Below are 25820 nucleotides of genomic sequence, written 5' to 3' on the forward strand. Positions count from 1 at the left end.
TTTTGTTTTGTTTTTCTTAATCCATGCTGGACCTAATTTGAAACATTTACTGCCTTGTTGGGATTTTGGTTAGGGGGGTGGGGGGTGTCTCCATTAATTTATCTGGAAACATTAGGATTTCTACAATGCTCAAATCTGAACACAAATGCCTGATTTTCAAGCCAGCTTTTGCAAGACTTAGATCCAGAGCAAGGTGCAACCTGTGAAGTGTTTTTTTCATATTTACTCATCTCCATGTTGGTAAAATTTTTCACCCATCTTGCAGTAAGACCAGAGCACCATTTCTTTACTCTCCACATACAAGCACTGGTCTCCATGGAAGGTCCTCTTCAGCTTGCAAGTGATGATCATGGCAGCAGGGAATATCAGGTCAGCTGGATCTTTCTCACCATTCTGTCCTTTCTCAGGGACCCTCTGTCCTCAGGTTTTGAGATTTGTACTGCAGATTAATTTTCGTTTCTCTTTTTAAAGTTGGTAAGTTTAGCATTGGAGCTGTCTGCAAATGCATTTTTTAGTTCACACGTATACGCTTCTAGTATTTAACTAAAAAGTCTAATCAGTTTTTGACAAACTCTAAAAAGCCTCATTTCAGAAAAGGAGCACTCCAGCACATGAATAGCAAATTCTGCAAACTCATTTCAGTACAGCCTTTAATACCTGGCATCTCCCTCTTTTGGCTGTCTGCTCCATGAAAGGAGACTTTGAATTTGTTTTTAATAAGTGTAAATAATAGTCACAAGGAAGTAAGTTTTGTAACACAGAGAAGAGTCCAAACCAACTGTTACTGCATGTTCTAATGTGACTGCTTGGGTGCCTTTTGCGACTGCTGCAGTATGTCATAAAAGCAAAGGTGGTGCCAACTCAGATCTGGCACACGTGGTTCTGAGTTTTTATGAAATCTTTTGCCGATCAGTTCTTCCTCATGTCTTCTTCAAACCTGGTTCTCTCAGTTGTTCAGAAGCTTAGAAGTCCCTATTTCACTACTGCCATGCAGAAAAGAAATGCAAGAAAAATATTAAAAGTCAGAAGCCCACACTCCAGTACTGTATTTGCTAGCATGATGTGGTCCCACCCACCTCACTATGGTGTGGTTTTGCTTAAATACCCATCCGCCAGTTACCATTCCGAGGACCCACCACAGTCAGGAGCTCTGTTTAAAAGCCTCATTTCCTTCAACCCTTACCCCACCAAAACAAAACTTAAACAGAAACTTTTGTTTCTCTTTTGCCTTCCATTTTCAAACAGCTGAAGATTTGCTGAAGAAAAACTTCACTTCCCAAGCCTCCCAGAAGTTATTTTTAATACTGTATATGTTAGTTTCCAGCAGTGGTTTATAGCTTGGCTTAGTCAATGCTCTGAAAATTGCATGAGTATTATTTCCCCTCAGCCTGGACGTCTCATAGCTTAAAACACCCCCACCCTGGAATGCTTTTACTATTTTGTATCTGACCATGTTTATTGTTGTTTGGATTTTCTTTTTTCCCTTGCCTAACTCAGAAGTAACTGTACTACATTTACTTAACCTCCTTCCTCAAATTCTTAAGTTAAATGCAGATAAATTATATAAATTTTTACTATTCTTGTAAGTCTCCTTCAACCAAACTAATCTATGACAAACATGAGCACCTTTATATCTGATACAAACCATCAAGAAACGTGTGACTCTTAACTTTTACAATCCTCAGAGGTGTTTTCAGTTCTACACTGACTTTTTTCTCTGGATTGTACAAAGCATATGGATGTCCCACTTCGGGATTATTTACAGTTGATATTTCTATGCACATTATGGCAGCCCTGAACCAAGTGGCTGTGTCTACACTGCAGTGCAGGAAAGACTTCAGGGCTGCACATGAAGCCAGGTTTCCCAGTTGTCTGCATCACTTACCTGCTCGAGCATCCTCAAGACCAGCTCAGAGCTGAATATCCTGGCATGCCTTTGAGAGGAAGGCCTTGAGAGTGGTGCTTCTCACTTCAGGGCACATTATAGGATGCCTCATGTGACATGCAGCCAGGCCCTCACATCATATGCTAGGCCTAGATTTGTCTGTATATTGTATCTGGCCTCTGTGTCATGTCATAGGCATGATGGTGGGTGAAAAAGCCATCTGGGACAAATGGCTTTTGTTTCATACCAGAAGGGTGATGTGAATGTGGGCAAGCAGCTCTTGGGCAGAATGATAGCTTCAAAGTATTGCTGGTTCTGGAAGCCAGTCCAGGTGTCTGCCTAATACATTCTCTGAATCTTGGAGGGCAATTTACTGGACTGATGCAGTCACCTCAAAGTAGTAGCTCTTACTTGACTAGCTCAAAAGTCAGGGAATGCCTTTGTTTCTTGTTTATACACTAAGAAAGGAGGGAAAGAAAGTATTGTAACTACAGTACGTGTGTGAACATTGTTTTCCCCCTGGTAACATCAGTGTTAACATTGCTATTATTAACATGCCAGCTTGAACTTTACAGTCAAAGATCTCTGTTATTTGCAGATCGTACGCAGCTCTCACGGCATGAGTTTACACCACCCCCCTCAAATACACCAACTAATGCTATGTGGGACCTCCTCTGAGTGTGGGAAGTGAGTTGTCTGTGAATATTTGATGAGACTGCAAAAACATACTGTTGATCAGTGCTAACTGTGGTGGTGTGGTGTACATACAGAACTGTGAACACCAGAGGACTGCTGCCATCAGTAATAGCTTTTAGCCCACAGTAAGCTAGATTAGAGTCTGGAAGGAGGGCACAACATTATACCTCTAAAATCCTCTAGCTACCCCAAAACCAGAAGCTGTTTTAGGAATGCCCAGCTGTAAGAGGATCTGCTTCCCTCTTCACACAGTCAACTCTGTTCATCTGTAGAAACGTTTAAGCATTTTGAATAGAACTATGCAGACTTCCCAGAGAGCCACCAGATGGAGCTCATACCTCCCCATCACCCAGATCCACCACCATCTGCAAAGTTAAAGTACTTCAAGGACGTTAAAGAGGATGCAGTTTCTTCCACTTCATAACTCAGAGGAAGTCTGTGATTAGCTGGACGTTTACAAATAAAATGAGAATCTGGAGACAGATCAAAGACAGCTCTCCAGATTTGGCATGATATCAGGTTTCTGTACTAAAAGCATTTGCATGGGTTAGACTTACATTAAGTGCCTGAACTTAGTGTAACTCATCATATATTAACAAAGCTCTTTTAATGCTTTTACTGAAAGTCTGAAGGTTCAGCCAACTACAGACCCGAGTGAAAAACAAACACACCACCACCAAACCAACACCTCCCAGCTAAGATGATCATCAAGTCTCCATTTAAAGGATAAACATCTGCTGTGCTCTTCCTCCCCACTTTCTGCAATGTAAAGGGAATCAACAGGCAAAGGTACCCACTGTTCCCAAGTCCTGTGGATACAGTACTTCAGGCTCAATAAAAGAAGCAGTAGTGGTCAAAGCCTGTTCTGTAAGGGTCGAAGTAGCTTGGATGGGCCAATCATACCACACATGCTTTTTACTGAGAAGTTTGTCATTCATCCGGAACCAAAGTGACTTTGATACAGCCCCAGTGACTGGGGAGAAAAGCAGATCTGAGATAAAAGATTGTAGGGTGTGAAATATACTCATTTAATGTAGATGTCTTTTAAGGGACATCTTTGTTTTGACTCTGTAACAAACTATCACAGCTTGTGAGGTCTGGAAGGCCACAGACTATTCCTGCTTTCATAGTAGGGCTCTGTTTGAAGCTAGTATTTCTATTTGGGGTCTAAACCACACTGAAATTGCTCAAATAAACATTCTCCAAAGGAAACTGCCTTTGAGATGTTTAACTCTTTATGCAGCAAACTAAAGTTGAAAAAACTGCAACAATTACTGTGAGATTTCTAGTGTTTTGACTTATTTTATGGTTTTTAAGCTACTTTTCTGGCAGAACTGCCCATGTGACTTAGCAGCAAACTTGGTACCCTTAAGTTAAGGGTTGGACTCAATGATCTCAAAGGTCTTTTTCAACCTAAACAATTCTATCATTCTATGATTCTACCTGAGCAACAGCCAGTAGAAACTAAATAAGACACAATCCTGTCTGGAAGCAGACTATGTGGGGCTAATCTTTATACTTCCAGGTGTCCAGACTGTGCCTCTGTCATGTTTTACAGCATACATTAGTGTACACAAATTATATTTAATCTACCCAATTAACAATGCACCTTAAGAGATCCAAACTCTCTCCTGGGCTGTGGGACCTACTAAGACAATTTCTTCATTAGCTTCAGGGCACCTTAGCCTGTATTTCCTCCTTCTGCAATACTATTGTACTATCCTTTACTGAAGAAGAAATACTCCACATTTAATCTCTTAAATAAATGCTCCTACTTTGTATAAATAGTAACCAATGGCTAGAAACCAGAACCTCTGCAGTTTGGTAGCTGGGACTCTCTACCATTAGGTACTAGGAGGAACCCCACAGGCAGGAGGCCACCATCAGAGGCACCATCTTTAGTATCCCAAATAAATGCTCTAACGATGACTTGTGTAAAAGGAAGGAGCATAACTGATACCAGAAGTTTGATGTATCTACTGCCAAACCCAAAACTATAATATTCAGTAAACTATTTTTAGCCAGTGATCTGCATTTCCACAAACATTCATGGTCTTGGGGCTTTTGCCATGCACAGAGAGAACAACATTGTATTATTTCTCCCATTCATTTTTCAGGGAGTCAGAAGCAGAATTCCCTCCGGTGACCATTCCCAAGGTAGCGGGATGGTTCCCTAAAACCAGGTATTACTGAGTTGTGTAGGTTCAACTGAACATGTGAGAACTTAAAAAAAGACAAGTTCTTAGCACTAGTCATTGCTTTGAAAAAGAAAGAAAACACTGCTTCCCCTTTTATAAAGCAGAAGGCAAACAGAAGAGCCAAAAGGATGCATTTTTAAAATAGCAATCTTGCTATCAGGAAAGATGGGAAGAAGACACGAGGAAAAGACTGATTTTGGCATCTGTCATTCTGGCAACACTGCTGCTGCTGCAGAGACCTTGGTAATTACTGGCATTGGTGGCATTTTGCCTGACAGGCTGAGAAACTAAGGATCTGCAGACAGCCCTCATTTCCAGTGAATTTACCACAATGCACATGACTTCCAGGATGTGGATGCTCTCTTCTAATTCCCTGTCAGTAGTGTTGGGATGTCTACAGAACCACAAGACATATGTATCCAAGATCATTTCTTATTTGCAACCAAAAGAAACACTACACCCAAGATCTCATTGATGCAAGTCACAGCTGAGTTTGCATGAGAACAATAGCAGCAACAAGACTTTGAGAGGGAAGCTCTTGAACAGCTCTAAAAGGGCTTGAATCTTGGGGGGTTTTCTCCCACAGGAAATGCTAGATGCAGCACTGTTTTCACAGTTGTAGCTGCAGGAAGATTTACTCTAGTTTTAGCGTGCCAGAAGGCACAGGAAAAGATTAAACCTTTTCATTTTCTTGCAAGAGAATCAAAGATACTGACCAATCTGAAACGCTAGGTTCTTGTGGTGGGGCGTACCACACTAGCTAAGCAAAACAAACCAACAAAATCTGGCCTTGGACTATTTGCTGATTTCTCATCTTCTAATTTTCTTATGTTCCCTTCAATACATTAATAAAAACTTTAAAAACGTATTTTCAACTACTTTTATGTAAGGAATGTGCACAAATTACTGAAAATGGTTTCACTAAAGCCATGATGCACAATATTGCTATGACTTAAAACAACCCTACAAGACATTTGAGGGTGAAAATGACCCAAAGAAAGATCCAGTAGCACTGGATCTCCTGTAAAGTTGTCACTGGGCATTCAAGTGCATCAAAAGGAACATGGGCTGTTTGTTTCAGGGCTGCATCTTTATAGTCACAATGAACTGACTCCTGAGTCATGAGCTCTGCTGCCGTGTAACAGATTGAGATTTGTCTTTCTGCGTTAAAAAAAATAAAATCACACTTAATTCCAGAATTGTAGAACTGACTGTAACAGTGGCAGAAGACAATTTATCAAATGTGTCCTTCTTTGTGGCATCTTCCCCCTTCAAAATCTCAGCCTGCTTACATGTCTCAAGAATGCACTGCACAGCAGCATTTTAGGTGCATCTCTGAAGCTGGGAGAAAACCACAGAAAGCTGGTTTACAGTTGAGAACTACAGAAATGTCAGGTTTTGAAAACGTGTTCCTAATTTCTAGCCTTCAGCACACTTTATAAAGTCAAATTAGTCATGCTTCATCTTGTATCTTTAGATCTGTAACATGCATCACATCAACGAAGAACTAGGGAAGTCAGAGTATTTGACTTTTAACCCTTTCAGATTAGAAAGCACTTAAAAGCACAAACATTGAGACAGTAACAGATATCCCCAGCATCTTCTTAACTTACACAAGGAATTATCCTGAGCTTTAAGTGTAAGACCAAAACCAGGACAACAGTCTCCCTCTATTCCAACACGCACAAAAGCGCACATTGTGTGGCAAGGGGCACAGGGCAGCAGGAGGGCAGGGGCCCAGCTGTTGAGGGTGTAAGCAGCAAAGCTGCATCTGGGCCCACAGCTGGAGGGCATGAAGTCCAGAGGAAGGTGCAAGCCATTCCTGGTGTTTGGCCAAACAAGAGGCCCGACTCATTCCTGGCCCTGAGCCACACGGGCCACACTAAACCCAGTGGCTGAGAGAGCTACATAGTTTGTTTCATGAAAGACTAAGAAAGCTCCAGAGCATATTTGAGGGGTGAGCTGAACACAGGAAGGTTTCCAGCTCTCATAAAGGGAGCAGATAGCGAAGATATCTCTCATTTGTATGTAAGAGGCTGGGCTGCCTTTTTTCCTTATCAGGAAATAAGAGATGAACACAAGAGTTCAGCTTCTACAAAGATGCCTGGGGGAAACAGAGCTAAGGCTGGGTGAATTCTGGCACAGGTGATTTAAGCAAACAAGCCCCTCTCCCTGCCACTCTTCTCCCCTCATGCCACCCCTTCTACACAAGATATGACATGGAGCTGGAGCATAACACAGTGGGGAGCTAGTGCAGTTAAAAAATAACCCCACAAGGAATTTTTAAACAAAAAAAGCCCACTATTTAATTCAGTTCATTGTCAAGCCACATAAATACACACTTTGTGACGATGGAGAGGGTGGCACACACAGGATATCACAGCTGAAACTAGGTGGGGAGGAGGAAGAGGCTGCCAAGGCTTGAGGTGCAAGCTCAGGCCTTCACCAGTGGCTGCAATACTGGTGTTGGTTTAGCACTGGTGCATTTAAATACAGTAGCGTAGTCAAAGTATTCATTATTGTAACAATGTATTTTTAACATATTCTCCAGAACAGTACATTTTCTGTCTTCAGCTCTGAATAAAAAAAATATGCTGAATTGTATTTTCTCCATTAATTAAAAAATATTAAATAGGTAAATCCCCTAATAAAAGGATAAATTCTTGTAATTCTGTGATATTCTAATGTATTCAGATCATGATTTCTCTACAGATCTATTGGTTACACTTTGAATTAAGAAGTTGCCAATAAACATGTACAATTTTTTTTTAAACGTTTGAAATATCCCCTCTGAAACCGAAAAAGAAGCTCAACAGCCAAAATGAGGAAAAAAACAGAACAGGGAGAGGTCCTCCAAAAATAAGAACAGCAAATCACTTTCAAATATAAGTCAGAGCATCAAGCAGTCTTTTTCTTCCTGGCTGTACCTTGTGCAATGCCATACATTTACACCTCCACTCTCAAACATCTTTCAGTACTTTTACACTCTTACTCCACATAGTATGGAGATGCAAAGAAGTGGTGCTATGATTAGTGAGAAGTACAAATTTGTTAGAGAAAACAATTCTAAATGAAGTATTTTTGCTTCCCCTTCACTGTCTTTCAAGTAACATTAAGACTTCTAGAATACTGCAATTGCAATTGTTGTGTTTTTTTCCTCATGTCTGCTTTCATTCTGTCTCCACAGTAAGTAATTTTTATCACAGTAGGAACACTGGAACACCATCATTTCACTCTGCTGCAGATATCCCATTCTGGGGAGAATACTCCCATCCTCAGCAGTATCACACCCAGGCTGCCTCAGCACCCACACCTTGTACCAATCACCACAGTCAAAATCCTGTAATTCCTGGCCTTTTCTTCAATAATCCCATGATACTGCCCTGCATGCTTTTACACATCACCATAAACACTCTCCCCACCTACTTGCAAGCCAGGCTGTCTTGTTCATGCTTTAGTACCTGCAATTTCTTCTGTATTCCCCTTGACCACTTCTCAGGCTACTTTAGTTATTCTGGCTTTCTCTGCCTATCTACAAGTAGACCCACACTTAAACCCCCCTGCAGTGCAACTCAGGCTCTTTTTGAGCTTTAGTCTGGACATTCATACACGTGAATTGCAAAGCACTGAGTTTTGTTTCACCAGAACAGGAAAAAAAAACTAACTCAAGTTCAGTTGGAAAGGTTTAACAAACTTTCATTTGAAAGGCTACTACAGCACATCTTGTATTTGAAAAACAAAGGTATTCCAAAGTTAAGACAGTACATATAACTGTCATTCTCACTTTTTCCATTTGACTCTTGCAGTTGGCAGGTCTAATTACACTAGGAAGTAATTTCTCATGAAAAGTTTTTGGGTCAAGTTCAGACCAATACACTGTAAATAAGAGTTCCTGACCCTGCACATGTGTCTCCATAAATCACTTTCAGCCCTTCCCTGTATTTGGGAATTATCTCTTAGCTCACCGAGGTCACCGCCCCCTCTTCAACAAGGTCTTTAATCTAGGCTTTGCTGTGCCACTGCAGTCCTTCCAGCATAGAGGCTGGCTGTACTTGGTATGCAGTCCATCCATTTGTGCCACAGTGAGCTAATCACCCAGGCAGACAGCTCTCACAGCCAAGCTGAGTCATTCTCACTCAGCCTCACGGGCTTCTACAGGACACTTTATCCACTCCTCCAGCCACCCCCTCCATGCCACCCTTGGGATTTGCTTCCCACTGCACAACTCTAATCCTGCCCTCCCAGCCTTTGACAGTCCCTCCCACTTGGGATATCTCTCACTCTGCCTTCCCACTGCCACAGTGCCACAAGATTCTTCTGCCAACTCCCCCAGCACCCTCCAGTTCTCCTTCACTTCCCTCAGCTGCTTTTCCCATCCAGGCATAGCTGATACTGTAAGGGATAACCTGCATGAGAGAGAATTGCTGTGCCATGTATTAACTCCTCCACTACAGCACTTGTCGCACTACTTCATTGCTAAGATGATTATTATAGTTAAATATTTTATCTTCTTAAGAAGCTTATAATCACCTTATCCCTGATTCCAGTGCTAGAAAGTGTTAAAATACCCACCCGGCTTACTGTTTGAACTCTTACACACTGAGCTTCAGTCTCAGCTGGGATGGAGAATGGGAAATGAATCCTCAGAACAGGGTCACACTGAATTAACTGAAATGCTGGAGCACATTCATGTCCGTGGTCTTTTTGGCCCATGTTATTCAGGGCCTGGTTGGCTTCAGCATCATACGGTGCAGACAGTGCCCAGGGAGCTAGTTGCTGGCTGATGACTGGGTCGGTGGGGGGCAACCTTCCACCACTGCACAAAGGCACACAATGTCTACCAACCATGAGAAAGTCTAATGCACATTTGAAACTGAATAAATGCAGGGCAACTCATATTAATAGTTACAGTGGAGATTCTGAACTGTATTCATTCCTCTAAATAGTGTAAATTGATGTGCCTTGTAATCTCCAAGAAACTACAAAGGATCAAAACTCAACTCCGACAGCAATGAGCACATGAAAGCCCTGGACTAGACCTTCAGCTTCTGGCTCCTATTCTCGACCCCACCACTGGCACATGAGGTGACAGAACAGAATTAATTTCAATCAGAAGAAACCTACAATAAGCATCTACTACGGCTACCTTAGCTGCTGATATAAATTGCTTTTCTCCCTCCACTGCTCCATGAGAAACAGCATTACTAACCTCTCTGATAAAGTGAGATCTGCTGGAAATAAGTACTGATGGGTCTTATTTTCTAATAGTTTTCTCCACCATTACGTATTAGGATCCTTTCCTCCCTCCCCTCCCAATAAAAAAATCACATGCTTAACAAACATTTAGACAGCTGGTGCCCAGAAGTCAAAGCCAGTCATTCTCTCAAACACCAAACCGCCTCACTGAGCTCATGTCAGCTGATACTTAGCAGGATTTTTAAATTCAGTTAAATTAAGAGACAAGCTATGCAGATTAGGGCTATACTGGAATCAGAAAGGAATCTTTAAAGGCATAAAATCTCTTTACATTTATTAAGCAAACTCTGCAGTCTTTTCCTTTTATATTCTCATTGAAAACCAAAATATTTAGAAAAGTATCACGAAAACGAGGAACAAAAAACCCCCTAAGGTTCACATGAGGTACACTCCCCCTTCCCCTCCCCACCCAAGCAACAGGACTATCTTCACACCCATCCCACTTTTAACTTTCCAACACAAGCAGCAAGGCACCATTTACGTCTAGGCTGAAAAATGAGATCTTGGATACACATTGCCATTTTGCATTCCTAGCACCCCACCACAGCCACTCTTCCTTTGTATATGAGGATAAGTGGGATATATATACACCCAAGTAGGCACAGACAGTAAAAGGCAGGCCATCAGGGTATCAAGTCTGGAAAATGACCACTCTGCTGGGAACTCCTTGGTTATCCCAACAGTCATTAATTAGCTCCCTTTCCCTTTGTGCACATCAGTCCAAGTCTGCAAGGTTTAACTGAACCGGTATGCTCTCACCCCTGGGAAGCATGTTGCAACAAAGCCAAGAAGTAGAAGACCAGTGGAGTCAGAGATTATTTCTTGGCATTGATTTTTTTTTTGAGTCTTTTTTTTTTGCTGTTGGTGTTGGTTGGTTTTTGGTTTGTTGTTTTTGTTTGTTTTTTTTTTTTTTCCTTTTCATTTTGAAAATTAATTTGGGGATTACGAACAGCTATGCTCTTGCATATTAATCACTGTGATCTAAAATTTTCACATGAAGAAACAACACATGGAAATATTAAAGCACTCATCTTACGGACATGGATCTGAGAACTGTTTAATAGCAGTCAGTGAAGGGGTAACATTGTGCTTTTAATCTACAGTTTAAAAATAATGATTTGTATATCTACTTAGTAAAACAGTAAAATTAAGAACAGAAACTGGTAGTAGGAAACAGTGAATATGTAATAATTAAACACATGATGCTTTTCAAAGCTATATACTTAATGAGCCTAAATAGACACCTATGGTTAGGAGGGTCTTTAAAAAAAAATAATAAAAAAGAGAATTATTTTCAAATTATTTTTTTTTTCTCCCAATTATTTGTCTGCTATACTCTATGCCTTGCTTTGGTGTTCTCTCTGCTGCCAACTTAATGTTTAACCAGTATGTTTATGCTTATGTTCTTTTCAAATGCTTGGCATTATAGTGAGATCTCATATCCTTCCTCAAATTAAATTTTGCTCCACATACTCCACATGTATACAGATGAACATCCATGTGCTGCTCCAGTTGCTCATTATTTGGGAATATCTGAAAGCAGACCTGGCATATAGTCTCTCCAGCTGATAAGTGAGATATCATATGCCGTACATGGTCATGTTTTCGGAAGTTTCCTTGATCACAAATGGAACAGACATACCTGGCCATGCCTTTGTGCATATCATTGTGGAGCCGCAACTGGCGCTCTCTTAAGAACTGCTTCCCACATGTCTGACAAACAAACTGTTTTTCCTTGGTATGAACAGTATAGTGTTCCCGCAAGTGGCAACGCTGATAAAATCCTTTCCCACAAAGATTGCAGAAATGCTTACGTCTGTGATCCCTCTCGTTCTCTTCCATCATGGAGTTCTTGAACAGATCTTGCTCCAGGCAGTTTGACATATGTTCAACCACTAGGTTTTCAGTTTCAAAACGCTGACCACAATTAGGGCATCGGAAAGGACAGGCAGAATGCTTGTATAACTGTTTTTTTTGAAGGCTATTCATTTGGAAGTGACCATCTCTGAAGTCCTCTAGCATCTCTGCAAACATCATGTCCCTTATTTCTGACTGCTCCTCAGGGTTTTCTTCCAAGTCCATTTTCTCCTCAGAATTTCTGATACCGTTCATGGTTAGATCCTGGGGTTCTCCACAGGTCTGTGCGTGATCCTGTAACTGCTTGCCTTTGACCAGTATTTGACCGCACTTGCCACAAGCACATATATTTTCTATGTGTTTGGATAAATAATGAGAGGACAAATCTTCCTCGGTGATCGTTAACCCACAAAGTTCACAGGGAGCGTTCTCCACATCTTCCTGCACTGAAGGAGCCTTCCTGTTAAGGTGCCGTGGACTTTTCAAACACTTTCTTTCATCCTCATCCATGGATAAACAGGGTTTTAAAGTCTTCCGAGCATTTCTCTTCTCTCTCATCTCTTCCTCAACATAGTATCTGTAAAGTGGCTCTTCCTGTTCATCATCCAGGTCATCATTGTCAGAAGACTCATTGCAGTCTTTATCTGTCACCTTAATAATATTAAAATCCTTCAGCTCATCTACAGGATTGTCCTCTGGTTCCATCTTAATGACAATCCTCTTCCTCTCAGATGCTCTACTTCCATCTTCACCTGATGCCTCAGAGGCAACTGTGCTGCTTTTTCTACTTGTGATGTTTGACACAGGAGACGAAGAATTTCCCACAGCTTGGCTTGAGTCTCCCTTGTACTTTTCTGTTTGTGTGGAGATTATTTTAGAAGTAGAGTCCTTTTCATTGAAGTCTACTTTTTCAGCACCATAGTACCTGGCACTTTGGTAGGAATGCCTGTTAGTGCACGTTAACACGTGCTCATCCAGTAGCTTTTCACAGCTAAAACTAAACCCACAGCTGTCGCAGGTGAAGCTTCTTCCAAAGCGGCGTGAGTGGGACACACGCTCTTTTGTGTGAGAGAACTTGGACGTGGTGCTTTTTTTACAGACATCAAACAGTTGTTCAGGGAAGCTGCTTAGCTGCAAAGTTTCTTCATCGGGCTCTTTGTTATGGGAAGTATTTACCGTCGAGCTTGGCGGCTCCATGCCCCACCTGTTTGTTTCATTGCCGTTTCTAGCAAGCGCATCTTCATACATTCTTACACCAAATATCATTTTACTACTCTGGGTGCTAGAAGCAGAAGATGAACATTTTAAGCTAGACGAGTCTGTATCCTGTATATCTTCTAGACATTCGGGTACATTATACAGCTGTAAATAGTTCATGGCCACTTTAAATTGCTCAAAATTGGCAGGGGCTGTCATGATTTTTCCTAAATACATGAACTGCAAAATAAGATCAAAGCATTCAGCACTAATCTTCATGTTGCTTAGATTCAGCTGGGCTGTAGTGTGTTGGTGGTTCATAAAAAACATCCTAAAATAGGAGCTGCATGCAGCAAGGACTGCTTTGTGTGCTTGAAAATAAATATCATCGATAGCAATGCAACAGTCACAGAGAAAGCCCCACTCTCTTTGGTTGTTCAGCTGCTGAAGGACATAGTTGCTGTGGCTGGTTCTCGCCATCTTGTAATTCAATTATAGGCCTGCATAAAGAAGAAGATATCTGTTAAATCATGAACATAAGAAACAAAACCTACTTCAACACATGGAAAAATAGCCTTCTTTTTCTTCTCTAGATCTTCCTATTCTCACACAGTTTATGGTACAGTTTCCTGTCTGGAGAGCTTTGCTGGTAACTACTTATGAATATTGATGCCAGTGAAAACATACATAACTCCATGTTCCCACCACTAGACTTACAAGACTAGCAAACTAATAAACATACCCACCACATGTCAATCAGAGCAATGCTGCTAGAATATAAATTGGCAAGCATATCTCAAAGTCCTACAGACAAGATTTTCAGATGTGTTTTGAATTCAAAACTTCAAAAACTTCACAGGGTAGACTTCTGTAAGATGGCCCCAGGACACCTATTCAAGGTAAACTGACTGTAACAAACCACTCTTCGGTCCCAACTTGCCTTTTCACCAGTGAGTTCAATGGACATATGATGAAACACATACTGAAAACCAACCTGGGCTCGTTTTGCTCCCCATTAAAGAAAACTCTTAAGATACATCAGTGGAGCATTCACAAAAGATCTATCAAAGCACTTTTTGCTCTTCAGGGTAGCTCAGGAACAGTTTCAAACTTATCTGCAAGGTGTCTTGCAAATCAAGAACTGAAAACTCAAATGCATTCTCAACAACAGAGGGCAGCCTGTCTGTTATGGCATGTCCCATCTACCAGCCCGCTGCAGATGGTGACCAGGCTAGCTGCACGACAGCCACACTGACTGCAGAGCAGCAGGAAGTGGTGCACGCTATGCCTCCAACTGCTCTCAAAACCACTCATTCAGAGCACTGTAACATAACCAAAGCGTGCAGATGGTAGATCAGACAAAAACTCAGCAATGAGGAACTGCTAGTAAGCCAGGAGTGGAGCCACTGTGAAATGAAGCTTCAACAAGGGAGGACAAGACAGAGAAAAAGGTCTGAGTGCTGCAAGTGAAAGGACTAGCTTGTCCTCAAGTGAAAAGAGGAAGAAAACAATGGTTTATGTGAACAAAAACATCCAGAAGAAATGTATTGTACACAGGAGCTGTGAATTTGATTTAGAGAAGCTAAATAGAACTAAGTAAAATCACAACCAACAGCTAGCCACTTCTCGCTTTGGAAGACCTTTACTAACATACAGGCAGGGGAGGAAGAAACAAAACAGAAGGTATAAAGAACTCCCTAACTGAAATGAAAAGCCTATGGTAATAACAAGCATTCTTGTCATTATGAAAGGTGATCACAAATGATGCAAATAACTATTAGAGATTTGTACAAATGAAGTACTGGCTAGCAAGCAACATATATTAAAAGGCATTTTATGACTCAATGAAATGTGTGGATTTACTTACAACCATTCTTTCAAGTGTTTAAAATTTGAATAATATATACACAAAATATAAATTTCTTTTCCCCTGACAGCTCAGATGTCCTAAAAGCTGGGCAACAGGTATAGAAATTAAATTCCACAATTAATGCTGAATTCACAACTCCTAAGTTTCGCCTGGCTTGCTAAGCAGCAAACCTTCAAGTCACTGTTCTTCATTCCATGAAGGGCTGCCATGGAAGAAACATGTTCCAGCTCTCAAGACAAGAACATGCTCACCCCACCCAGCAATACTGCCTACCACCAGTTCATACGGAAGTTCTCACAGACCACCATTAGCATAAAACCTTTTCCAGCAACAGGGACCTCAAGATTTGGATTGAACTGCACTGGTGATGAGCATCTAAATGGCGGCTGCTCCTCTGTTCTCAACACAGTCCTCCAAACCCAAAACTCAAAGAAAGAACATTACCATAATAATTCTCTGACAAGTTTGGCCCAGGGATGTACACTGCAGAAATACAACTCATTGCATGAAATTAGTTTGATAGCTTTCTTACTTTCACACAAGGGTGGCTTTGAAAGTAGGACAATCTCTAGAACAACTTTATGTCTTTCTAAGAAGACTGATTATTGACTAGATCACTGGGTGAGTTCAGGTATATTGAGAGCAATGCTTTCAAAATCAGGTCATTATGAAAGGGCAGTTCATACTCTTCCAGCTGCTAATGTGGTTGGAGTTTGAGGTAATTCATTAGAAATTTAAATGTAATCCAGTATACTGTATTAAGTATTACCAACAGCAGTCGTATAAGGACAAAGGACTGAGCTCCACGTTTTAAGAGTGAAAACCAAGAAAGGGAGAAGATGCTGTTTAAGGCACCACTGCCCTCTTGGTATGGGCTGCTGTCATGACAAGAAAAAGCTGAGGACAGCTGTTTTGATCTCACCCTTATAAAGTGGCACGTTTAATTTTTTCATGGAGAATTTTTTTAGTATAGTAGAAGAACTCCATCATATCATCCAACAGTACAAGGGCAATACAAGCAGCAAGTGGTACTGAAAAGGTCACCCAGTATCCACACACACCTGCAGATTAGGGCACTTCCACAGGGTGGGAACAACCTGGCAGCCACTGGAGTGACAATGTACAAACTAGTTCCTAAGGTTCCTTTGAAAAAAGTGAAGTATTTTTCCCCTTTTGACAGGGAAACTCTTGCAGAGCTTTCAGCACTACTCTGATGCACAACAATGAGCCTGTGGTGGTGCCTACCTCCTGCCACTACTCTGGAAAAAAGCAACCAGAGCATGAGGTCACTTGACCAAGATGGCAAGGTCCTCAGATATGTACTCGGCCTCTGTTGTGGTAGTACTGCCAGTAGGTATTAAAACAGAGAGTGTTTAAAGTTAGTTATGTAAATGAAAGTACTGGCATCCTCCCTCTGGATGCTGCATTAACCTGCTGTATGTAACTACATATTTACAGCTGCTAACACTTCCCACTACAACAGCCTGTGTTGGGCTATTTAAAGCTTTGACACATTTCAACCAGCAAAGGCAAAACTTCCCTTCTGAATTGTCTGCTTTGAACTGGGCTTGGTTTATTTTTCCCTCCACAGAAAATTTCAACCAAAACTATTCCAAAAATGAGGTTAAGAAAAAGCTTTCATGTATGTAGATTATTACTTTTAAAAATAAGTTTCTCTTCCAGAATCTTGGAAGAAAGACGTTGTATGGGAGAAAGTGCCAGGTCCTGGATACGTTGTTATATAAAAATCTGCCAGAATTTGGACAAGCTATAATCTTGAGGGAGTGAATAAGATAAAAATTATCAGCTTGCTCACACTTAATGCTTTTGATAGTAAAATCTCACAGCCTCAATGACAACATTTCATCTTCCTGCAGCTCCTTTGTCCAGAGGCCTGCCTGTGCTATCCCACCCAGGGTGAAACTCCCCTTTTGCACGGAGTTCTGACATGATTTTAAATTACAAGAAGGTAAAGTCAAGCTAGATATATGGAAGAAATATTTTACTATGAGGGTGGTGAAACACTGCAATGGGTTGCTTGGATTGATGGTAAATGCCCCATCCCTGAAAATATTCAAGGTCAAATTGCATGGTGTTGTGAGCAGCCTGATCTAGTTGAAGATGTCCCTGATTATTACAGGGCATTGGACTCAAAGATTCACAGATCACAGGTTCACAAGTCAGGCTGGAAGACTCAATGACCTTTAAAGGTCACTTCCAACTCAAACCATTCTACATGCCACCTCCACAAAGTCACAAACTGGCAGCAGGGCTTGCTGAAAATTGTTCCATGTGACAACTTGTCACTGTGTTTTAGCATCCTTCCTGGATGGAAAAAATGTCCAGTTTTGGCTGATGGGAGCTAGACCCAGGAGCAGAAATGTTGAAAATGCCGGGATATTGGGAAATGTGAGGGAGGAAAAACCTCTGGAAATCAAGCATGACAAAGAAAGGCAAAGCTGGGAGTAGAATGTTGCGCAGAGAGGATGGGACTGTGATTAAGAAATAGCAGAGGCAATTAAAAATGGGTGCAATGAGGGTCTAAGTGGTGAAGGAAAGATGCTTGGGCAAGTGGCTGGGAAAACCCAAGTTGCAGGGAAGTGCTTTCAATGGGGAATCCATCAAAGTTTGAGTTAAACCCCAAATTCCCAGTTCTGACATCCCTTTGCCATCACAAAGTATCACAGGCTTGATGACAAACTGCTTCCAACAAAGAGCAAACTCAGAAAAATTATATTTTACCATTATTTTGTTACTTTAATTGTTTTGTTACTCAAATGGCAGAGATTTGCATTTATCACCCATGTGGGTGGCTCAGTGCTGCAAACTACTTTTGAAGTTTGCTTTTGGGAAAAAAAACAAGTACTAGGATAAAAACGAGTGTTTTTAAAGAAAACCCAAGGTTTCAAAGTTATGTGTATACACAAGAAATGTCATAATTAATGCAACATTAAATCAGCTGCCATTTTCGTATATATTGCAGTATAGTCTTCCACTCCTCTTACCAAAGGCTCCCATCCTCCAGGGATGTATCTGAGCAGCAAAAACACAAGATCCCTGCTCATCTTGCAAGGCATTTGGAGGATATGAAGTAAGATAAGGGCATCAAGAAAGAGAATCTTACAGCACTGAACACTGCCTTGGACAACAGCATCCCACTGCCATCAGTGCCAGGAGAGGCAATTTCAAACTTCTAATTACTTTTTTTCCCCCAGTAAATCCACTTTGCATTCTTTGGATTTCCAGTTTCTTCACACAGGGAAACGCAACCAGCAGCAACTGAAGCCAGTCAGAGCTGTCCTCTCTATGTATCCATCACCAAGTATCTTGGGAGATTAAAACTCTGTGTATGTAAGTCTGGCAATCCAAAGCGTTTAAGGATTTCTGATCTGCTCTGACTCTTTTCTGTTCCAAGAAGAGAAATGTCAGCCACTTGCCCAACTGACTAACACAATGCCTTTGTGAACCATTCACATACTGTAGTCACAAATGTCACAGGAAAGTCGAGGAACCCAAGTAATTCCATCTTCGGTAATAATCCATCTGTACAGTGAACACAGCCACAAGCCACACCATAAGCAATACTGAATGATGCAGATGTGTTCTTAATAAGTCAGATGAGCATCTGATATGAAAATGAAAAGTGAGGATACCAGAGTCAAGTAATTTCACTCCGATTTGCAAACTCAAAGTCTCCATATGCATTTTATTTTCCAAGTAGATGTTAGTTTTAACACTGCTATGCTTTGATTCAAGCTGTCTGCCTGCTATGAGATTTTCTTTCTTTTGAGTCAGCACTCAGACACTATTCTGATATTACCAGGTAAGCTGCACTACTACACTAGCCAGATAAATTGTTTATAAGTTTACTAACCAGAAAGAAGAGGTATTTGCTATAGCTCCATACTTTTTGCCATTTCCTCACATTTAAATTTTCTGAGATGTTTTAAAATTAAGGAAGAAAAAAAAAAAGTACTCATATACAGAATTGTTAAAGATCTTTTGCTAACTTCTCTGCCTTTAAAAAAGATGTACCACAAGCTTCAGAGCTTAGGAGCCTTTCGGCTCCTAAAATTAGTAGGTGGTTTTCAAAACCCAGCATTTCCACTGCTGAGCAGGCAAAAACAGAGCACTTACACACTTAGGCTCTGGCTGCCTTTTTTTTTTTTTTTTTGGAAACCAAGAGCAGGCTAGACAAAAGTATAATAAATGAGTGAAGAATTTGGTGCTAATAGAAAACAAGACTAGAAAACCTCAAGAAAACAACGCCCAGTTATCCAAAGGAACAAGCGCGTGGGCAGCAGAAAGCAAATTCCCCATTGCAGTCAGACGCCGTATCCCACTGTGGTGCCAGCTCCCAAGAAGTCTCTCCCTGCAGTTATTTTGCCTCTGTGAGTTAGATCCACCAAAGAATCTGGACTCCTTAAATGATAACATCTAGATGTTCAGAAGAAAATCTTCTATGAAATGCCTGATTTCTCCACCTGATTCCTGAGAAGCTTAGGCATTTGGCTACTCACTAAGCATGGAGTTGATCAACAGGCTACAACTTTGATGTAGTCATATTCAAGAAGAAGCCACCCAAGATTGCTCAGGTACTGTAGAGTCCAAGAAGCTGACTCGGTTTACTCAAACACTGAAAGAAAAACTTGAGGCCAAGTGACCACCCTCCACTTCAACAGTAGGTATGATTAAGATGCAGTTTGCATTGCAAGCATAACCATGATTATGAATTAAAACAATTACAGGAATTCCATGTACTGCCAGGGAAAATCTAATTAAGATCCATTATTCAGGCTATGTAGGACTGAAGGTATAATTTATCCTTCTCCCATAGCCCTTTCAATCCACTGCCTTCAGGCATGCTCATTGTGAAGCCGTTTCCAATGATGTAGATACTCATCTTCAGACACATCCTGATGGCTGAATCAACTAATTTTAAACAGACTTGTGGGCAACGTATACAAACAAGTTTCAGCTGACACTTGGGACAGATCTGAGTGAACCAGGGAAAGGCAAGATGCTCCAAAGCCCCCAAACAGTCTGTATAAGCCATTCAGTCCCTCCTCAGCAGGCGGTTCTCTACTGATTCAGCATCCATATCCCAGAAATCAGAAATAGCCATCAAAATTTAGCAAGTTCTGATTCTCAGCTGCTAACTGAGCATTAGTTAAGATGGGTTAGATTAGATGTTACTAGGTGAGAACACACCTTGAAAGACAAGGAATAAAGCATCAGAAAAGGGTGAGTGAATAAATTAAGGAAACCCAAGCTCTCACTAAAGCCACATCTCAACTTCAAACAACTTTAGATGAGATCATCTATGGAGTAAAAGTACTAGAGAAAGCTTACAGTCTTTTAAAGTGACTTGCTAGCCACACAGGCTTACTCTAGAAAGTCACAGTTATCTTTTATCTGACACCTTTACAGTTGTAAAAAGTTGTCAGGCAGCTTGATAAATGGTATGTTTAAAAGAAACAATTAGTGGGGAAAAAAACATGACACCCCATTTATGCCTTGTAGCAGAAAGACAAGCCTTTTCATCTAGGCTCTCCAAGTTACCCTTTAAAATTAATGGGGCATCTTCATGGTTTAGCCATCTCTTAAGACCCTCAAGATACATACGCCTCCCGGGAAAGCACCCTTGTCTAAACACAAATTGTACTTTGGCTTAGTAACTGGCTGGGTGTACGTGGATGAAGCACACTAACTTGTGACACACAGGTCAGGCTATGGATTTTGTTCACTCTGATCTCGAATGCTTCATTTGCAACATAAAACAACAACATAAAAAAAAAAACCAGCCACTGAAGTCTCCATCCAACGACACAGATTTAATATGTGGGGAAACGGCAGGGAATTCTACTGTGTTGCAATGGCACAACAATTGTGAAGAAAAAATCAGCAGACAAATTTGGGGATATAAATGGTCTTCATGCAAATTATGTCAGTGGATGTGCCCACATACTGTGTCCGCAGCAGAACTCTGGGTGATGCTGTTTATTGCACCGAAGCAAAGGCAGAGCAGGACAACCCAAGCACTGAGTAACTACTGGTCAAATTGAGAAATACACAAAGGGCTTCTCATGCTCTGTGCATGTGAAGCCCAGCAGGACTCTGGTGAAAGGTACAACGGTAACAACTAAGAGAAAGGATAGTGGTATTTAAATCGGGAATCTTTCATTATCTCAATTCTGAGCAGTTATGTTTTTTCCATATAGCAGGGAACTATTAAAGCTTTATCCATCTCAGACCTTCAGGGCTTTTCACTGTTAGCAACAATGGAAAACTGTGAAAGCACTAACTTCAAAAATTTGGATAAGAACAAATCTAGAAGGCCAAATCACCAGTCATTATGAGCACTCTCAACATAACTGCTGCAAAGTCCTGTGCCAGTGACAACACTGGTTGATCCTGATGAAGAAGACTTGTGCAAGCAGAGCTGAAGCATCTGTTAAGCCTGTGATCTTACTCCACACTAAACCTTCTGGCTACCAGGAAGGAGGGGCTTCTATTACTTCTTCAAGCTTCCCACACAGCACCAACCCATCTCTTCATTACCTATGTAATGAAGGTACATAGCTGCCCCTCATCCACACATTCCCCCGTCCTAATGCCTGTTGGTTCCCCACTACCTTGAACAGCAGCAGAGTGCAATGAACAGGACTCCTCGGGTCTTCTGGCCAGGCATCCAAAAATCTCTCCTCAATCCTGTCAACTCACAATGCTGCTGCCTAGGGAAATCTCTGCCAGAGTTCCAACCGTTCACATTTGGCCGGTTTTCCCCACAGCCATATGGTCTCAACACCTCTCCCCCACTTGCCATGAAAGCTTAAGTTGTAATTCGGCAAAAATGAGAAGCCCACATCTCCCCCCCTTCTCACGGCTTCTCTGTGGGTTTTTCCAAGAGCTGTAATAAGGAATGTTAAACAAACACCTTTAATTAAAGGAATGTTTGTTTAATGTAATTAAATGCCTAAGGAACACCACACTGTTGCAACCCCAGATAGTTTTGCTGTATGCGCTGTACTTTGCGATATTCTAGTGCAAGGGAAATAATGCAAATGACATAGCCTGGCGTTAACATCCAAACATTAAAGAGCATCTAGGCCATGCTATCCATTGACCAATGCCTACGTGTCAAGAGGAACTGGCACTCATCTATCAGCCGACAAACGGGCTGAACTTGGAAATCTCAGTTACAAAATGTCCTGAAAACAGAAAGGAATAAAAACCAAGCCCCTAACCCACAGCATTTCCAGTCCACTCTCCTCTACTCTTTTCTACGATCTTTTTACCTAAGGAGTCCTTTGAAGAATGAGACTTTCGCTACTGCTCCCAGAGCGACACAGGGCTTGTTTTTAGGTGATAAAGCTATTCCTAGTCCCTCCCAGCCACCTCCTGTGCGCTGCCAGTCCCGAGTGAAACCTAAGTCCCCTGCCTGCCAGGGCGGAGCGTTCCCTCCGGGCTGCAGCTCAGTTCTTCGCTGAACTACTGCAACTCTCTCGAAGTTTTGGGGTGGCTTTTTTCATTCCAGGGGGAAGAAAAAAAAAAAAAAAAAAAAAAAAAAAGGAAAAGCGAACGCAGAGCTCGGATCCGCTGCCCTGCTGGCGGGGTGACGGGGCTAGGCGGCGATAACGGCACTAGAGATGTTTAACGTGACTTCCAGTCCCATAACAAACAGGGCAACGCGGTGCCCCTTCTCACCTCCGCACCTCCCTAGGCCGCTTCTCGGTTTTCAGCGCCGGCGTCCCGCCGAGAGCCGCAGCCTACCCCCTCCCGCCCCGCGCTGGCTTCCGCAGGGCCCCGCCGCCAGGCGCCGCGCCCGCCTTCCCCGCCTGCCTTCTCCGCAGGTGGAGGGCGCCCGCCGCGGCCCCCGCGCTACGCCCCGCCAGCATAACCGCGCCGGACCCACCACCGCTCGGCCCCCGCGTAGCCCGAGCGGCGCCACGCCGTACCGTACACCGTGCTGTGCCGTGCCGTATCGTGCCGCGCCAGGCCGCCGGGTGCAAGGTCACGGCGGCCGCCGTTCGCCAGGGACTGGCCGCAGCTGGAAAGTCCCTACCTGGCAGCACCGCTCCCCACCACGCCACTATGGCGGGCCATGCCGCGCCACGCCACGCCGGGCCATGCCGCGGCCGGCGCCGGTCGGCACTTCCCACCTCCCGCCGCCGGCGGAGCTGCGGCCGCCTCACCGCCTCCCCCCCACCACCCTATGCCCCCCCCCTCCCCCCGTCTGCTTCCCAGCGCCCGAAGGGGCGCGCAGTCCCGCTTACCCACAGCGCGGGGACAAGCAGCGGCTACGAAGAAAGAGCTTCCCGCGCCGCTCCTGCTGCTGCTGCTGCCTCCGCGGCTGCAACAAAGGACTTCCGCCCCGCCGCGCCTGCTGCTGCCGCAGCGCCGGCTCCGCCGCGACCGCACGGAGCCGGACCCCTCCCCTCGGCGGCCGGCGGCTCCCGGCCCCGCCGCTGCCAGCGCTGCTGCGCCGCCGCCAATGCTTGGGCCCGGCGGGCGGCTCCCTGCCGCGCTCCCATCTCCTCCCATGCCGCCGGGGAGGCGGCAGAGGCTCGACCTGACTGGCGCTGACGGTGCCCCCTCCCGTGTGCCGCAAGCCCGACTCCGCCACTGCCCCACCGAAGCCCCCCGCGGTACAGTGGGGACCCAAAGTTCGGCACCGTCCGCCGGTGTGTGCCCTCCCGAGACCCTCGCCGCAGGGCTGACCCGGCCCGCTTCGCTCCCGGTCCCCTGGGAACCGCAGAGGCGGGTAGAAACCCACCGCATCCCCTCGCGCCGAGTCTCCACACCGAAAGGGATGTCCTCTCACTTCGCCTCAAACCAGCCATGACTGGTGGTAACGGGAAAGGTTCGGTTGCCCATGTGGATATCTAGCGTTTGAGTTTTACCCGCAGCTTTACAGCCTCCTACCTCGGACGGTTTCATTACAAGATGCAAGAAAAACAACTGCGAGTTGCGTGAGAAAGTATTTCCTTTTCACTGCAATTTCACGTGTTAGTATCACCATCTTCCCTTTTGCAGTTTTAGGGTGATTCAGGATGCTGGGAGCAGAGGCTGGCAGCCATAGGCTCGGATTCTGTGCTCTTTTTTTAGCTCCTCATCTTTCTAGGCTTTTTCCCAGGCTGTCTTCCCATCAGGCTCTGGACCTCTCCTGTCTAACAGCACCCAGCTCCTCTGCAACAGGCCCATGGGATTTCCTGAAGCTGCGGGCAACGCCTGTTACCCGCCACAGGGGTTTTGAGAAAACGTGTCAGGTCACTTTACTCCTGGTCTTGCTGCTTGACTTTTCCACCCTGAAAATCACATTTGCCATTCAGAGCAAGCACCAGAAGTGTTTTATCTGCATAGCTCCTCACTGGGACAGTTTCTAGAGAAGCCTTTGTTTTTATGTCTGCCACAACCATCCAAGGATCCCTCTTTGCTCCAGACTGGCCAAAGTGAAAATTTTAATTCTAGGGAAGTTAAAAGATTTTATTACAACTTTGAAATTATTTAAAAAAAAAAAAAATGTGGTGATGTAAAAATGTACCAACATCACTCCCTGACCCCCAAGATTTTTCTGGAGCATCCCTCCACTGTAAAAGCAAACAGCACAAACCCAATTAAGAGAGTCATGGTTTCCAGATGAGATATCACCCCTTCCCCAGGGGTCTGTCTGGTGATTCTCTAACCTCTATGAAACAAAAGTGGAGCTTTCAAAGTGTCTCCAAAGGGCCCCCTTGATTCCGCCCCTCGCTATGCTGCAGCCTTGACTGGAGTTTGATGCCAAGAGCAAAAAAGACACTGTGGCTGTAAGGCAGCAGCCTCCATGAAAGGTGGAGGGACTCCCACAACACAACTTCTTCATAGGTTTTCCTGTTTTATAGGAAGTTGAATAAACAGCCTTCACAAGCTGACACTGTCGTTTTCACATTACACTGAAAAGTTGTTTGTCACATGGTTCAAGAGTCTCTTACTTTCTGGCTCTTTACACTTTTCAGGGCAGCTGAAGCAAAGAGCACCCATGTGGGGCTTGTGCAGCCTCCCACGTGTCACATCTAGAGCTTCTGCCACCTCCGGTGAGGCACAAGGCAGTCCTCATTTTCCACAGTCCCCATTCTCACAGTGCCCTCCCACCACACTTACCTTCCTAATTTATTTTTTTATTATAGTTTTCTGGCCATGGAGGACAAGTAACCAGAAGCACTCATGAAGCTAGCTGTGATTCTGTCCTGCTCTCTTTTCTGACCCATCAGAGTAAGCCATAGCACTTTACATCTGCTGAGGCATATGACATCATTGCTTGTGTTTTATAGCAGAACACCACATTTCATTTCTGATCATTGCTTCCCTCATTTTGTCTCCACTTTACTGAAGCTCTTCAAAGTCCTCTTTGGACTGGAGTCAACCTAAATAGAATGTAAATAATTAATCATTTAAATAAATAACATGCCCCCTGCAAATAACAACTCACTCTGTACACGGGTTAATAAATATGTTAACTGAGAGTGGAATACAAAACCTTGAGCCATCTACTGCCAGTCTTTTGGGGGAAGAAAAGCAGCTATCAGTATTTGCAGGAGCAGCGGGACTGTAGCTCCATCAACTCTCAGTCCTTTTGCTGCACAAACACGGGAGGGAAAAAAAATGGTTCCTGAATCCTATCAGCTTTTTATTTAAAACAGAAGAAATAAAACATAAAGCAATGGAAAAGGTCAGTGGGATAAGCATCACATGTCTTCTCATAGCTCATCTCCATCCTCCATCTCAAGACACCACTGGAAACAGCCCCATAAACTGCTGGATTCTGGGGAGCCAGGGGCATGATTTTCCTTAAAATTTTGGTATCAGCACAGTAAGAAGATCA

At 43.2% G+C, this 25820-nt stretch overlaps 1 protein-coding gene across 8 annotated transcripts; it reads right to left on the reverse strand.

The window, feature by feature from the left end:
- Positions 1 to 63: 63 nt before the first annotated feature.
- On the reverse strand, positions 64 to 24113 carry ZBTB1 (zinc finger and BTB domain containing 1). 8 transcript variants are annotated; one of them, XM_068148902.1, is made up of 3 exons: positions 23236 to 23536; positions 11850 to 13589; positions 64 to 983 (listed from the first exon to the last, which is right to left on the reverse strand). In XM_068148902.1, exons 2-3 carry the CDS (start codon positions 13567 to 13569, stop codon positions 973 to 975), a joined length of 1731 nt encoding a protein of 576 aa, XP_068005003.1. In that variant the 5' UTR covers positions 13570 to 13589; positions 23236 to 23536; the 3' UTR covers positions 64 to 972. The 8 variants fall into 8 exon arrangements, with proteins under 8 accessions (XP_068005003.1, XP_068005002.1, XP_068004997.1 ...); XM_068148901.1 differs by having other exon boundaries at positions 11678 to 13589; positions 23236 to 23534; XM_068148896.1 differs by lacking the exons at positions 64 to 983; positions 23236 to 23536 and adding an exon at positions 23885 to 24113 and having other exon boundaries at positions 10283 to 13589.
- Between the last annotated feature and the right edge of the window lie 1707 nt (positions 24114 to 25820).

Source organism: Melanerpes formicivorus, unplaced genomic scaffold (genome assembly GCF_026170545.1).
Source record: "Melanerpes formicivorus ecotype bairdi unplaced genomic scaffold, bMelFor1.0.p_v2 SCAF_17, whole genome shotgun sequence".
Lineage (NCBI taxonomy): Eukaryota > Metazoa > Chordata > Aves > Piciformes > Picidae > Melanerpes > Melanerpes formicivorus.